Source organism: Tupaia chinensis, unplaced genomic scaffold (genome assembly GCF_000334495.1).
Source record: "Tupaia chinensis unplaced genomic scaffold, TupChi_1.0 Scaffold000605_1, whole genome shotgun sequence".
In the NCBI taxonomy this organism is placed as follows: Eukaryota; Metazoa; Chordata; class Mammalia; order Scandentia; family Tupaiidae; genus Tupaia; species Tupaia belangeri.
Window position 1 is genome coordinate 1,641,699 of NW_006160123.1, and position 13,446 is coordinate 1,655,144.

General features: G+C 57.0%; 2 protein-coding genes across 3 annotated transcripts in view; both read right to left on the reverse strand.

Moving 5' to 3' along the window:
- The window catches only part of LOC102472618 (jmjC domain-containing protein 7), a 17,095-nt gene extending 9,734 nt beyond the window's left edge, over positions 1-7,361 (reverse strand). Inside the window, exons 1-8 of one of the 2 annotated variants that reach the window (XM_006158659.3) lie at positions 7,259-7,361; positions 2,954-3,107; positions 2,624-2,877; positions 2,266-2,322; positions 1,742-1,837; positions 1,541-1,617; positions 1,184-1,343; positions 568-1,075 (exon numbers count right to left, since the gene is read on the reverse strand). In XM_006158659.3, coding sequence (XP_006158721.1) covers positions 987-1,075; positions 1,184-1,343; positions 1,541-1,617; positions 1,742-1,837; positions 2,266-2,322; positions 2,624-2,877; positions 2,954-3,107; positions 7,259-7,322 — 951 coding nt within the window. In that variant the 5' untranslated portion in view covers positions 7,323-7,361 and the 3' untranslated portion in view covers positions 568-986. Of the gene's footprint in view, positions 1-567; positions 1,076-1,183; positions 1,344-1,540; positions 1,618-1,741; positions 1,838-2,265; positions 2,323-2,623; positions 2,878-2,953; positions 3,108-7,258 lie in introns of those variants that run through there. The other variant, XM_006158657.3, reaches the window with a different exon arrangement.
- A 1,429-nt stretch (positions 7,362-8,790) lies between these two features.
- Positions 8,791-13,446, reverse strand: part of MAPKBP1 (mitogen-activated protein kinase binding protein 1) — a 60,699-nt gene continuing 56,043 nt past the window's right edge. The window contains exons 28-31 of the mRNA XM_006158660.3: positions 12,884-13,167; positions 12,067-12,663; positions 11,577-11,662; positions 8,791-9,908 (exon numbers count right to left, since the gene is read on the reverse strand). Coding sequence (XP_006158722.1) covers positions 9,681-9,908; positions 11,577-11,662; positions 12,067-12,663; positions 12,884-13,167 — 1,195 coding nt within the window. The 3' untranslated portion in view covers positions 8,791-9,680. The remainder of the gene's footprint in view (positions 9,909-11,576; positions 11,663-12,066; positions 12,664-12,883; positions 13,168-13,446) is intronic.

Genomic DNA, 13,446 nt, shown 5'->3' on the forward strand with positions numbered 1-13,446 from the left:
AGTCCTGCCTGCCGCACGCAGCCAATCTGGGGAGAACACCCAGCCTCATCCCCACAGGCAGCCCTTCAAAGCCACATGCTGGGGCCCAGGGGTGAGGCCTGAGGGCTGCCCACAGGGCAGGGGCTCTTCCGTTTTGGGGACCTGGCTTGGGGGAAGAAGGGCCTGAGTATGGGGACCAGTCCTTCCTCAGAGAGACCTCAGGAGGGGCTGGGGTTTTTGTCGTCCCTTCCTACTGTGCTTGAAGAAGCAAGTTACCCCAAGGCACAGACCCCAGCAGCCGCCGCCCTGGAATAGGGAGGAGAGCGAGCCAGGCGAAGCCAGCAATAGCTTCGGCAGCCCGGAGCCAACGAGGTCCGGGCCAGAGCTACCGGACTGAGGCCTGGCTGCTCGCTCGCCGGCCTCAGGGAGGGGCCGTGGTGGTCGTCCTGCACAGGGATCTGGACAGCGGTCAGGTCCTCAGGACTGGGCCTGGATCCGGCCCTCACCCCTGGTCAGGGCCGCCATAAAGCTCTCACCCTCACCACCCCACAGAAGGCCGCTGTGAGAGGGAATATGGGAACACGTGAATCACGGCTGCCTTTTATTGCATGCTTCCTCTGTGCCATCCACGCTGGCACTCACAGATAGCAGCTCCAGCCCCACGACAGGCCCGAGAGGCAGAGCCATCATTAACTCCGTGTCACAGATGGGGCACCAACGCCCTGAGAGGCCGCGCCTCGCCCAAGGCCACAGCTGGAGAGAGGAGCTGCTGCCTGATCCTGCTCCTCCTCACCTGTGTGGCAACTTCCCGGCAGCCCTCACCAGACCTGCCTGGCACCGCCCAACGGCATCCCAAGATCCTCCAAAGCTGACGATCGCAGCCCAAGCAGGCCCACGGGTCACCAACCAGCAAGCCTAAACTCCAGGCTGTCTCTAGAGCTGGCCTGGCCCACGAGGGGCTCAAGCTTCTCCCCAGGTCGTCCTTGGCAGGGTTGGCCAGGCCTCCATCAGGCGAGGCCTGAAGCCTTTGTGAGGGAGTCGAGCAGCTGGAAGTAACTATACTTGAGGTCATAGTCCATGTCGTACCAGAAATTCACTGTGGGGAGAGTGGGGACCGAGCATGAGGGTCCCTCCCTTAACCTCCTCCCAGATGTCCTGCTGGGCCTAGGCAGGACCTGCCCCTGGGGCCTGGGCAGCGGCTCACCAGCAATGCAGCCGTGGGACTGCCGGACGTGGTGGAACCACAGGGCCGGCAAGTAGAGCATCTCGCCAGCCTGCACCGTGCAGTGAAGGGCCTGGGCCTGACTGTAACTGGGGTAGCGGGCCAGGTCTGGGGCCAAGGGGTCCAGAGGGATCCAGGGCACCTGGGGACACAGTGGGTGCCAGGGAGCTGGCCTCAGGGCCCCTACACCCTTGGGTTCCATCCCTTCCAAAGGCAAAGACCAGGGGCCCTGCTCTGCTCCACGCTGAGCCTACTCATGGGCTTCTGTGAAAAGGCTCCTCCCTCACCCCCAAGGTCTTTCGTGCTTGCCCTCCCAGTGCCCAGGACCAGAACAGACACCTTCTCCGCAGACTCTTCATCCACCATCTCAAAGGTACCCTCATCGGTGAGCTGGTAGGTTGCTGGTGTGTACAGCTCTGAAGCCCAAGAAGGGGGAAGGGGAACCTCAGACAGCCTGGAGCATGCCAGCCCCTCCTCTGCCCCAGCCACCACCAGAGGGTCAGGGATCCTGGGGTAGTGGGGTCGCTGCAGCCACCCTACCGTAGGGGATGAGGGGCCGATCGCTGGGCGGGTGTAACAAGAAGCGCTTCTCTCCCGAGACCACACAGTAGAGGTTTTCGTAGTGGTCCTTGTGTACTGCAACAGAGGCCCAGGGCCGGTGAGGGCAGCACATGGGGACAAGGGGCCGCACTCACAGCCCTGCACCCCAGACTGCCTGCTGTAAAAGTAAGGGCACCCAGACGGCCAGCAGCTCGAGACACCACAGGGCCTGGTGGCATCCAGGGACTTGGCGCCCACCAGGCCTCGCTCATCTCTGCCACGGGGGGACAGGGAGCCCACAGGGCTCTCCTCAGTGCACCCCAGGCCCAGCTGGCCTCCAGACAGCCTTCTAGGGACCCAGAAGAGACAGGGCGCCCCACCAGCACCCCCACCCCAGCGGTCAGGGCAGACCCTCTGTGGTGCTAGAATCCCAAAGGCCATCTCAGAGAGCAGCCTGCCTGCCCTTCCACTCCTGCGCCTGTCGTCCCTCCCTCGGCCCCCATCTGCTCCTCCCCTACACCTACACGAGGTCACGGCAGCAGCCTCTCCCAGCCAGAAGTTCACAGCATCAGGCATCCTTCCTGCGGGTCAGAGGAGTTAGGGAGGCCAGGCGGGGCTAGCCCCATTCAGGGGTGCTGGAGCAAACACCTGGGCGGGAAGCCAAGCAATCCCACAGAGCAGGAGCTCAGTCAAGGGCCCTCTCCTGAGGCAGAAGGAAGGGCAGTAACCTTTAACAGTCCATCTCTCGGCAAACCAAGCTCCAGGTCTGAGCACTCAGTGCAGCACCCGACCCTGCGGGGCCAGCCTGCAGGCCCAGCCATCTCCAAAGGGAGAATGTGAGCAGCAGGCTGCCCCACCCGCCCTGCTGCCACCTGTGCTCACCCAGCGCCTCAGAGGCCCAGGGCACATGGGGCTCGAGATCCGGCAGCAGCTGGGGCAGCTCAGTGGGCAGGTTGGAGCACTGCTTCTGCACGTACAGGACCCCTGGGTGCTGGGCCCGGCCCTCCAACACGTCCAGCACACAGCTCAGGGGCAGGTGGCGCTCGGCAGGCATCACAAAGCGGTCCCCTCGCACGGCGTCCGCGTAACCATCTGGCGTCACAGCCACGCTCACTTCTGTGGAGCCCACTGTGGCTCTGGAGGAAGGGATGCCCAGCTCATGCCCAGATGCCAGTACACAGGGCCCACGGCCCACCCCACAGCAGCTCCCACCTGAGGTAGGGGAGGGACCACTTCTCGAGGGCAGGCCAGTGCTGCAGGGCATTGCGGATGATGCAGGGCCTATTGGGGCAGACCCAGTCCCGGCAGAAGCTGAGTGGAGTCGGCGGCTCGTCCAGGTAGGGCACAGCAAGAGGCACGCTGAGTTCTGAGAGAAAGAGGGGAAAGGGGGCTGCAGAGCACCACCCAGTCCCTGACCCCATCTGCTAAGAGATGCCTCCCTGGGAAGGCCACACTGTCACTGTGCAATGCCCTCTGTGACTAAGGGACTCTGGACAACCAGGAATAGAAAAACGAGGGACGTCTATATAGAGCACACACAGCACACCAGGATGGGCCCTGAGAGTCCACGGGGCCAACCCATGACCCAGATTCTCGGTGGGGCCACATCTGGGCCCCACTCAGGGGACCCGCAGTCCTACCACCTGGAGGGCCATCCGTAAGGAAAGGCAATCTCTGAGGTGGCTGGGTGCTCCAGAATGAGGAGCCTACCTGGGGAGACAGACTATTAGAGAACACTGAGGAAGAGGGCTGACTGTGGTGTTGGTCTGAACAGATCACCACCCTCACACACGGGGCCACCATGTGTGCTGGGGCAAGTCGTGCCGTGCACCCCTGTGCAGTGTCTGTCATGGTCCCGTGTCACTCGTACAAGTTCTTTTTTTCTTTTTCTCTTTATTTTTTAATGTGCTATAGAGTGTGCATGCTTGCCAGAAGGAGGGGGGAAGTAAGAAAGCACCAGCCAGGAGGGACAGCCATGCTGCAATCCCTTTTCCTTCATTCTGTCGGGATTTTGGGCACGTATGCATGTACACACGCCTGGTGTTTCTTTCAAGTCACTGGGTCTGGGACTTGAATCACGCAGTTGGCTATGTGGTATCTAGCTGCCTTCACCATGTCACCAGCTGGCCCCCAAATTTCTTCTTGACTCAACCTCCGATCATCCTACAGACTCTAAATCCTGTTGATTCTACCACTGCTATGTCTCAAACGGGCCCTCTCCCTCTCTTCTCCACTGATATCCACAGTCAAGATTCCTTCTTCAGGTCCTCACTCAAATGCCACATTGACGAGGCTTCTTTCTGTGGCCACCTTTGCAAACCTGTAACCTGCCCCGCAACAAGCTTTATATCCGCTCTCTGTGCCTCTTCTCAGCCTTTATCGCCACCTTGCAAACTACACATCCCGCATGTAAACTGCTCATTGCTCCGTCCGCTCTGTAGAACACAAGCTCCATGAGGAGAGATGCTGATCTTCACAGGCTCGTCCAGGACCCCGCACACAGCAGGTGCTCAGTACACACTTGCTTACTGGTTGAATGAAAGTCTGCAACACCCTGGCTACGTGGCTGGCTGGCACAGTGAACTAACTAGTTTCTCTGGCTCATTTCCATTTCCTCTCAAAGCAGCCATCATCCTGCCACCAGTCATCTTAGAAAAACATAATCTCATCTTGTCACGCCCCAGTAAAAAATCCTTTGATGGCTTACCACTAGCCCTTACAGGGTACAGTCTGGCAAGGCACCCGTTCCACAAGCTCCCAAATCAGGCCCAGCCTACTCCTCCCGTCTGACCTCAGGCCTCCTGCCTGCCCGTCCCTCCTGCTCATTCAGACCCAGTGTCTTCCTCCTGGCTTTGATAAACAGTGTGGGGCTTTGTTATTCTCAGCCTGGACGTCCTGTGGGGTTATTCCTTCCTACCCCAAATGGCCCTGGGCTCATTTTCATCTCTGAGGCCATGCTCCATCTCACACAGCCGCGTCTGCGCCGACACCAACACCTCTGCCTTGCAATCAGTGGGAAAGAGAGTACTTTCAGATCAGAATTGGAACTGAGGGGACGACCCTGGTGGGCCAGGAAAACTCACAAGAAAAGAAGAGCTGGCACCTGTGCTTGCTTCCCTGCCAAGAGGCAAGACAGAGCCTGCCAGGTAGATATGGGAGGAACATGGCAGCAGTCTTCCCACCCCTCCCGCACCATCACAGCAGCCTCCCCGGGGAAGCTGACTGGGGACTTTGCACTTCTCCTTATTGTGCTGGCTGGGAGTTGGTTTGGTTTATAATTCTTTTTTCTTCATTCATGATAGAGCTAGTGTGAATGCATGTGAGAATGAGAGAGTGTGTGTGTGAGAGAGAGAGAGACCTTCCACAAGTTCTGATCTTGCCACAACCCCCTTTTCCCAATCCTCCAGCCCCTTGGATAGTGGGCACTCACGCACGTGCCCAGTGTTTTCCTGCAAAGCCAGGGAGCACACTGCAGTCACCATGTAGGGATGGGCTTCTCTGAGTAGCACATGACTGCTGTGCCAGGGAGTCAGGCCTGATTTCTTAAAATATGCAGACACTATCTTGTTTTAAAAAGTTTTTGCTATAGGGTGTGTGCACTTGACGGAGACAGAGAGGGAAAGTGAGAAATCACCCCTGGGGAGATGACCATACCACAGTCCTTCTCTATTCGCTTGGGATTTTGGTCATGCCTGTGTAAGTGACCAGACTGATTTTCTTTCTTTTTTTTTTTTTTTGAGAGGTTTTTGCTATATTGCATGTGCGCTCGCCATGGCCGACCACAGTTCGAGTTCCGAACCAGGCAGCTTACTCTCTCTCTCTCCATCTTTCTCTGGCAAAGCTCATGTGAAAAATAAATAAATAAATGAATGAATAAAATAATTTTTTTAAAAAAGAGAGAGAGACAGAAAGTGAGAAATCACCCCCCAGGGGGAGTGGGGGGATGGCCACCTCACAATCCCTTCTCCTCCATTCTCCTCTCAGGATCTTGGGCACGCACGCACACGCACCCGGCCTGAGTTTAAGCCACCAGGTCTGGGACTCGAACCACGGTTGACTACATGGGAGTCCAGCAACATAACCATTATGCCAACTGCTGGTCCCAGCTTAGAATGATTTTTAAGTCACCAGGTCTGCGACTTGAACCATGGTCCACCATGTAGGAGTCCAATGCTACCTGCTGGCTACCAGAAACTCTTACTTCTTACCCTTTCTCACCATTTCCATTAAAGAGTAGTTACGTTTCCCTCCTGGGGCTTCAAGTGAGAGAATTTCAAAAGGGATCCAACAATTTGCACAATTCTGCTAAGAATTTACCCAACAGAAATACGCACATGCACAGACGCTGCTCCAGGCACACCGGCTTCCTCACTGTTCCCTGAACATGCAAGGCACACTCTCACCCAGGCTTTGCAGGCCCTGCACTTAACTCTCTAAGCCATCCTGTATCTAGTTATGTGGTTATTTTGGGTGCCTGTGGGTAACTGTCTCCTTGCTTACATGTGAGCTCTACAAGGCCTGAGATCCATTCTGTTCAGTGATGTATCCCAAACACAATGAACAGACGCCGGCACAGAGCTCCTTACTAAATATTTGTTAAATAAATATTTTAATACATAGCAGTGTATTAAAAACTGATGGAAAATAACCTAAATGACTACCAAGAATGGGCTGATCCAGTACTAGTACACAGGTGTGAAAAGACGGAGGTGGAGGGATGTGGAATGATTTCGAAGATGCTCAGTGCAGAAGAGTGTTTAGCAGGTTTGTGTGTGTGTAAAAAGGGGTACAAGGTGGTTGGTGTACGTTCGCGGATATAAGCGGACTCTAGAAGGCTACAAACCTGGCTGGAGTGGGGTGGGAGGGAAGCTGCTTCATTTATACGTGCGCCCCTGTTATATGCATGCACATGTGCCTGGGGTGTTGTTCGGTGGGAAGAAATCATTTAAAAATAGGGAGAAACAAAAAAAATTAAAAAGGGGAGGAAGGAGGAGACGAGCCAGGGGTCAGTTTTAACAGGCACCTCTCAAAGCTCTGCACCGCTCACAGGCTGGAGGGCTCTGTTCTGAAAGGCGGCGCTGATTCCCTCCACCTGGGGTCGAGACAGCGGAAATCCACCACCACCGGTGTAGGTGTCATGTTATGAGCGAGGCTTCAATGCGGAAAGGGCAAGGGACCGCCTGGACTTTACACGGCGCGGGCTAACTGGGACACAGGACAGCACGACGACAACGGCCCGGAGACCGGCCCTGGGAACAACGCGACGACACCAGAAGCCACGACGCCGTGCGGACCGGAGAGGCGCGGCGCCGAGGTCCCACCCACCGGCTGGGGAGAGGGCGGCGACAGAAGAGCGCCCTGGTGGGGCCATCCGCCGGGCAGACGCACGAGGTTCAGGGCTCCCGATGTCAGTGGGCGGGGAGGGACTCGGATGCCGGCAGCCCAGGACCCCTCCCGCGTCCTGAGTTTGCTGCGCGCTTCACAAAGTCGCCGCAGCCTCTGGGTGAACCCACTCACCCCTTGCCGCGGCGGGGAATTCTCGTAACTCCCTCCGCACCGCGTCCAAAGCCGCCTCCGCCATGACTCCGCCGCGGGCCAGAGGTCCCGCCCCGGGATCCCGGAGGCCCCACCCCCCGACCCCGGCTCCGCCCCAGGCCACACCCCCGGCCTTCCCGGACGCCCCGCCCCAGGCCACACCCCGGCCCTCCCGGAGGCCACGCCCCAAGCGCCCGCCGGATTCCGCTACCGCAGCGTTGCCTTTTCTTGCCTCTGGTTGTCACCGTAGTTAACAAATGATTGTGTTTATTGACAGCTTCATACATCGGTACAAACGGACACGTTAAAAACAGGCCCCGCCCCGTGCAGCAGAGGAGGAGGGAAGCGCCATGGCCTGGACAATGTATAAAAGTTATAAATAAGGGACTTCCAAAACTGGGACGGGTCAAATCTGGATCGGGGTAAATCTGGACCGGGGTGAGGGTGGCGGCGGCGGCGGCGGCGGGCGCCCGGGGTCGTACGCCCTCGGGTGGCCTTAGACATGCAGAAGGGGACAGGACGCCAAGACGGCCATGAAACCACCACCCCCACACTGGGGAGAGGGCAAGGGGATGGCGGCACCTTCTCTCAAACATTAGGAGTGTAGTTCCTTCCTTACGAAGGACAGGCTGGCTGAGGACCTCGAAGAACCTGGCCCAGAGGGCAGTGGCCGTGGCTGGAGTGCAAGGTTAGGAGCGCAGCGGAAGTGGGTCACTAACCCCCATATCAGCAGCTGCAGCCCTGCAAGGGGACTACCCCAGGCTGCGAGAGCGCTGTGGGCAGGATTTCACTTTAGCTTGGCCATGTGCGGAGTGGCGGTGTGAGCCAAGACTGGGGGCCAGACAGGTTTTCATCTGATCAAGAGCGTGCAGTCTGAAGCAGTGCAGATGGGCACCCTTCAGGGCCCAATTTCTCTGCAAGCCTCTGCCTGGAGGGCCCGCAGCAGGAGTAAACAGGCTTTTAAACGGGCAGAGGGAAGGACCAGGGCCCAGAGACACACAGCCTTCACTCCAGCACTTCCACCACTGCCTCACTACTTAATCCCACTCTACTTGTCTGCTGTGCCCTCCTTCCCTTCACCCCTACATCTGCCCTAATTCTGTTCTATCCCCTCACCCCTATCACCTGCCCTAATTCTACTCTATCCCCTCGCCTCTGCTACTTACCTGTCCCACCTACCAACTTTCCAGTGTGTCTCTGAGCCCTGCACCTCCTTTCCTTCAGCCTCCAGTATCCAGAACATCCTTGGGTCCCCAAGCACTACTTTGAGGAGGCTCCCTCTACCCAAACCAGGTGTCCTAATGGCCATCTCACACCAGCATGGCTGTGGACACCACAAACCCAAAATCTGGGTTTGGTATGTTCTGTCAGCTGTTTGTGCTCCTGGATATGCATTCCACATCACATGGGAGGTGGGGCAGGGGCAAGACATGAGAAAACCAGGTGCACACCAGCCAGCCAGGCCCTGCAGCAGTACTCACTCAACTCTGCATGTGTGTGCATGTACATGTTTGTGGAGGTTCCATCTGTGGCCAGTGCCTTCTGAAGGTGGGCCAGCACCCTGTAAACCATGAGGGAAGTTGCTACACAGGCTTCTGGCTGAGCATTATTCAAGATGCAGGGAGAAGGTGGCCTCAGGTCTCCGGCAGCCTGCTGAGGGCTAAGGAGGGGAGGCCAGGGCTGCCCATTTGCCCAGCAGAGGACTTTACTGTCCTGCAGCAATGCCCCACAGCTGGTTCCACAAGTTCTGGACAGGAAAGAAAGTGGGGCACGGGGAGAGGGGCAATGCTAGGGCCCTCTTGGAGGGAGGGTGAATGGAATGTGGGGGCTCAGGTCTGGATACCTACTCAAGTCTCCCGATGGCTGGGGATGCCCTTGGGAGCCAGATGGCTCTGCCTTTCTGAACTGCCAAGAGTTGGGGAAAATAACTCCTGCCCTGGCAGCAAGGGGAGTGCAGCTGGTGTGGGAGGGGAGGTGGAGGTAGAGGTGAAAGTCCACAGTTGGCTGAAGGGCACAGGATAGCACGTTGCTTCTCACCTCTACCCCAGAGTACCCTGTGTATGCTCCACCCCATGGAGCTGATCCCTGCAGTAAGTTCAAATGGCTTCGAAGAAGAAAGGACCCACCTTTCCAGGTTTGCCCTGGAAGGGGCAGGCTGCCTTCCTACCCCTGACAGCACCAAGATGACAAAGACCCAAGACCTATCCCTGCCATGAGACACTGGAGGGCCATGGAGGCAGGAGTTCGAAGGAAGTGAGGCAACGGTCAGGGAAATAAATTAATAAATACAAGGGCCCTGTGAGAAGCAGCTGGGAAAGCTGTTCACCTTCCACCTCCGACCCCTGCCATCTCTGCAGGTTTTGGTGAGTGGAAGAGGGGAGTGTTCACTAGGACAGGCTGGAACTCAGAGCCTGCGCTCCATGCGCCGCTCCACCGCTCGAAGCAGCAGCTCTGAGTACTGCTCTAGCAGGGCCTGGGTCTGCTCTGCTCCCACAGCCCCGGGGCTCCCAGCTGGGCTGGACAGCGCAGCCCCAGCCAGGACCTCTAGCTCCTGTCGCACTGAAGAGAAGGTGTCTCTGAGGAGCTGAGCGATGCGACTTTGCTCTGCCGAGGGTGTCTTGCAGCCAGCCACCTGCAACAGGAGCCCCAGAAGTGAGTTGGAGAAGCAGTGGACCAGCCCCACCCGGATCTAGCCTACTCAAGAGCAGAGAATATGGACAAGGATGTGGGATGCAGGCAGACTTGGGGGGTGACCCCAAAGGAGGAGCCCATCAGATCAAGGACCCTCCTACATCTCCTGAGCAACTCCCCAGAAATCACACTCCACTTTCTCTTTCAAAGCCTGGGTCCTGTGAGACTGCCATGCACAGCTACAGTGGCCACATAACTTTTGGATATGAAAAGGGATAATGTTAAAAACTACACGGGGGGTGGGGGGGCAGCAGGTGGAGTGGTGGGTAAGGGCACTAGACTCCCACATGGCTGACCGTGGTTTGTCCCGGACCTGGCATCTTGCTTTCTCTCTTTCGCTCTCTCTCATTCTCGCTCTGTCCCTCTCTGGTCAAATTGAAATAAATAAATAAAATAATTCTTAAAAAACAACAACAACTACACGGGGACAACACGCTTGTACAGGGACTGCCTGGGCCAACTGGGACATGCAGTCTCTCGATGCCTCCTCTCCTTCCTGAGGCAAGTCTCCAGCTCCTAACCGAAAATGACCCAGAGGTGCCTGGTTCAAGAGGTTTGGCCTAGCTTCTAAACCCCTCACCTACTTTGCCCAGGATGTTTTTGAGGGCCCCACAATGTCAGCAGAAGACCCTTTTTTTTTTAGTTTGATATATGGCATGTGTGCTCACCGGAGAGAGACACTGGAGAACAGCAGAAAAAGAGAGAGAAAATGAGAAATCACTCCCCTGGAGGAATTGCCATGCCACAATTCCCTCTTCCATTCTCCTTTGGGGATTTTGGGCACCCATGCACTGTTATTTTCAAACTACCAGGTTGGGGACTCAAACCAGACAGGGATCCAGCTGCCTTAACCACCATGCCACCTGCTGGCTAGTCCTGTCATCCTTTTATTTATTTATTTATTTAGACATTTTTGCCATAGGGCATGTGTATTCACTGGGGGAGAGGGGGAGAGAAAGAGACACAGAAAGGGAAAGTGGGAAATCACCCCCCTGGGGGGGGGCTTACCCACACCACAATCTCTTCTCCAGTTTCCTCTCAGGATTTTAGGCACACACGCACACGTGCCTGGCATGATTTTCAAGCCACTAGGTTTGGGACTTGCACCACAGTCAGTCATGTGGGAATCTAGCACTTTAAGCACCATGCTATCTGTTGACCCCCTTGTTTTTTTTGTTTTTCTAATTTGCCAGAGGGTGCATGCATTCACCAGAGAGAGGCAGGGAAGGAGATAGAAGAAAGAAAGTACCTCCCCCATGAACAATGGTCACACCACAATCCCTTCTCCTGCCTTTTTCTATCCTTTTGGGATTTTGGACACACACACACACATGTGCCCAGATTACAGCATAGCAGGCCACCCCAACCACCACGTCACAATATTCACGTCACAATCTTTCTCCATTTCTCCATCCTTTCAGGATTTTGAACATGCGCCTGGCATGTTTCTCAAGCTGTATAGTCAGCCATGTGGGATCCAGCCCCCTTAACCACCATGCCACTGGCTGGCCTAAGCCTTATCATTCTTGCTCTGGACACTCAAACTTTCTTAAACACCTAGCACCTCTGCCACACCCTGTCTTCCCACTAGTACATGCCCAACACTCACCAAGTGGTAGAGCCGCATGGCCTGGCGCATACTGCCACGCAGTTCTGCCACAAGTTGTTCGCACTGCTCCAGGCTCACCGCCAGTTCTGAGGGACACATATGGCACAATGAGGTCCAGCAAGCTGTCCTTCATTTCTCCCCACCCAGGAGCACTCAGAGGAGGAGAGGCCTACCTGCTCTAGGGACCCTCCCCTTGTCTCTTTCTCTTCCCACACCCCATCCCAACACCACACAGACAACAAGGTCCAAAGGAGAGGGTCAGCCCAGCCCTTGGTCCAGGAGGCACTGAAGAGTAAAATGGGTTCTGAGGACATCGTGAAGGTTGGTGGAGTGTCTCACCATCAGGGTGTGACTTAGGGACCGAGACAGGAGCAGACAAGACGAAAAATGCCAGAGGCTAGACATACACAAACGGGATGGAGCCAGAGAGTGGCCAACAGAGACAGGAGCAAGAGCACGGGCAGGAGGTAAGGCTGAGAGCTGTGCACACCTGAGTCCTGGCTCAGGGCCGCCCCTGGCCTGGTGCATTCCACATGGTTGGGAGTCTTCTCAGGGGGTGGGGGCTGTGAGTTCTCAGGGCCTCGGAGGAGGCTGCTGTCTGGCAGGTGCTGGGCACAGGGGCTGCTGGGCCCAGGGTTAGCCTGGCACTCTGTCCTAGGCTTGGAAGTGGCATCCTCCCCCAAACAGGTCCACCTCTCAGATGTACTGTGAGTTTTTCCTAGGCCCGCTGGGGAGCTGGGCCTTTCTGCTTCACCAGGGGCCCGGCCCTTGGTTACAGGTGAGAATGTGGCCAGGGTAGGACGGTCAGGGAGTGGTTTGGGGATGTCCAGGACCAAGTGAGCCCGGCTGGGTAGGGCCAGTTTGCCGAGTGGTGAGACCCGAATGGGAGCAGGAGCTTGAGGTTCAGCTGCCAGGCCCAGGTTCTCCCCAACAGAGATGCTGCGGGATATCTTGGCCATGGAACTGGTGGTGGGGTTCTGGTAGGAGTGGGGCCGAGATGCGCGACCACTGGTCTTGGGCAGGGAGCCCAGACAATCCTGGGCTTCGATCTCCTGTGAGAGCAATGGGCCTGACAAAGGTACCTCATCTGCAGAAGAGACAGAGACACGCAAAGGTCAGATGGTGAGGAAGGCATTCCAGGTGCTAAGGCCAAGCCCTGCTGCTCTCCTGCACACACCCTCTGAGGGCACCAGTGGCAGGCACCTGGGTACCAGGGACAGATCGGGGCTACACCAAACTCTCCCTCCTCCCATATGTACATGTATATCCCACTCCCACACCAGAGGTGAGCCCGCCAGGCTCCTCACCCTGTTGTACCAGGTTGTGTACAGACTGGGCTTTCTGGAGTCCAGCTAAGGGGCTGGCTGTGGCCACTCTCTTGGGGACCCAGCTGCTGTCAGGGTTGAGGCGGCGGCGTGGCAGCAGCACAGGAACTGCCTGCTGGGGGCTGGGGTGGCCAGGGGAGGGCTCCATGTCTGGGGGTGCTCCTGGGGGGGAGGCGCCATTGCCTCTCAGCTGCTCACTAGATGCCAGAGGCACCTGGACTGGCCTCAACACCTGTGCCAGGCTTGAAGAGGAAGGAGTTGGTTCCCTACAGGGAAGAAATATGAAAAAGGGCCAGGAAAGACTCTCTGTTCCTCTCCACTGACATGGGAAGAAGCTCTCACAGCTCAGATAGGCACTAGGAGAGGAAGCACAGAGCAGGGTTGGGGCGAAGCCCACTATCTCCAAACCAGGAGTGCAGAACACCCCACATAGGAAGACCAGCGTGGAGAGGAGGACTGCATGCTGCCCCACAGGCAGGCGCTGGGAGCTCTGGAGAGTGGAGCTGCAGCGGGAGCTCTCTGTACCTGAGTGGGGGGGGGTGGAC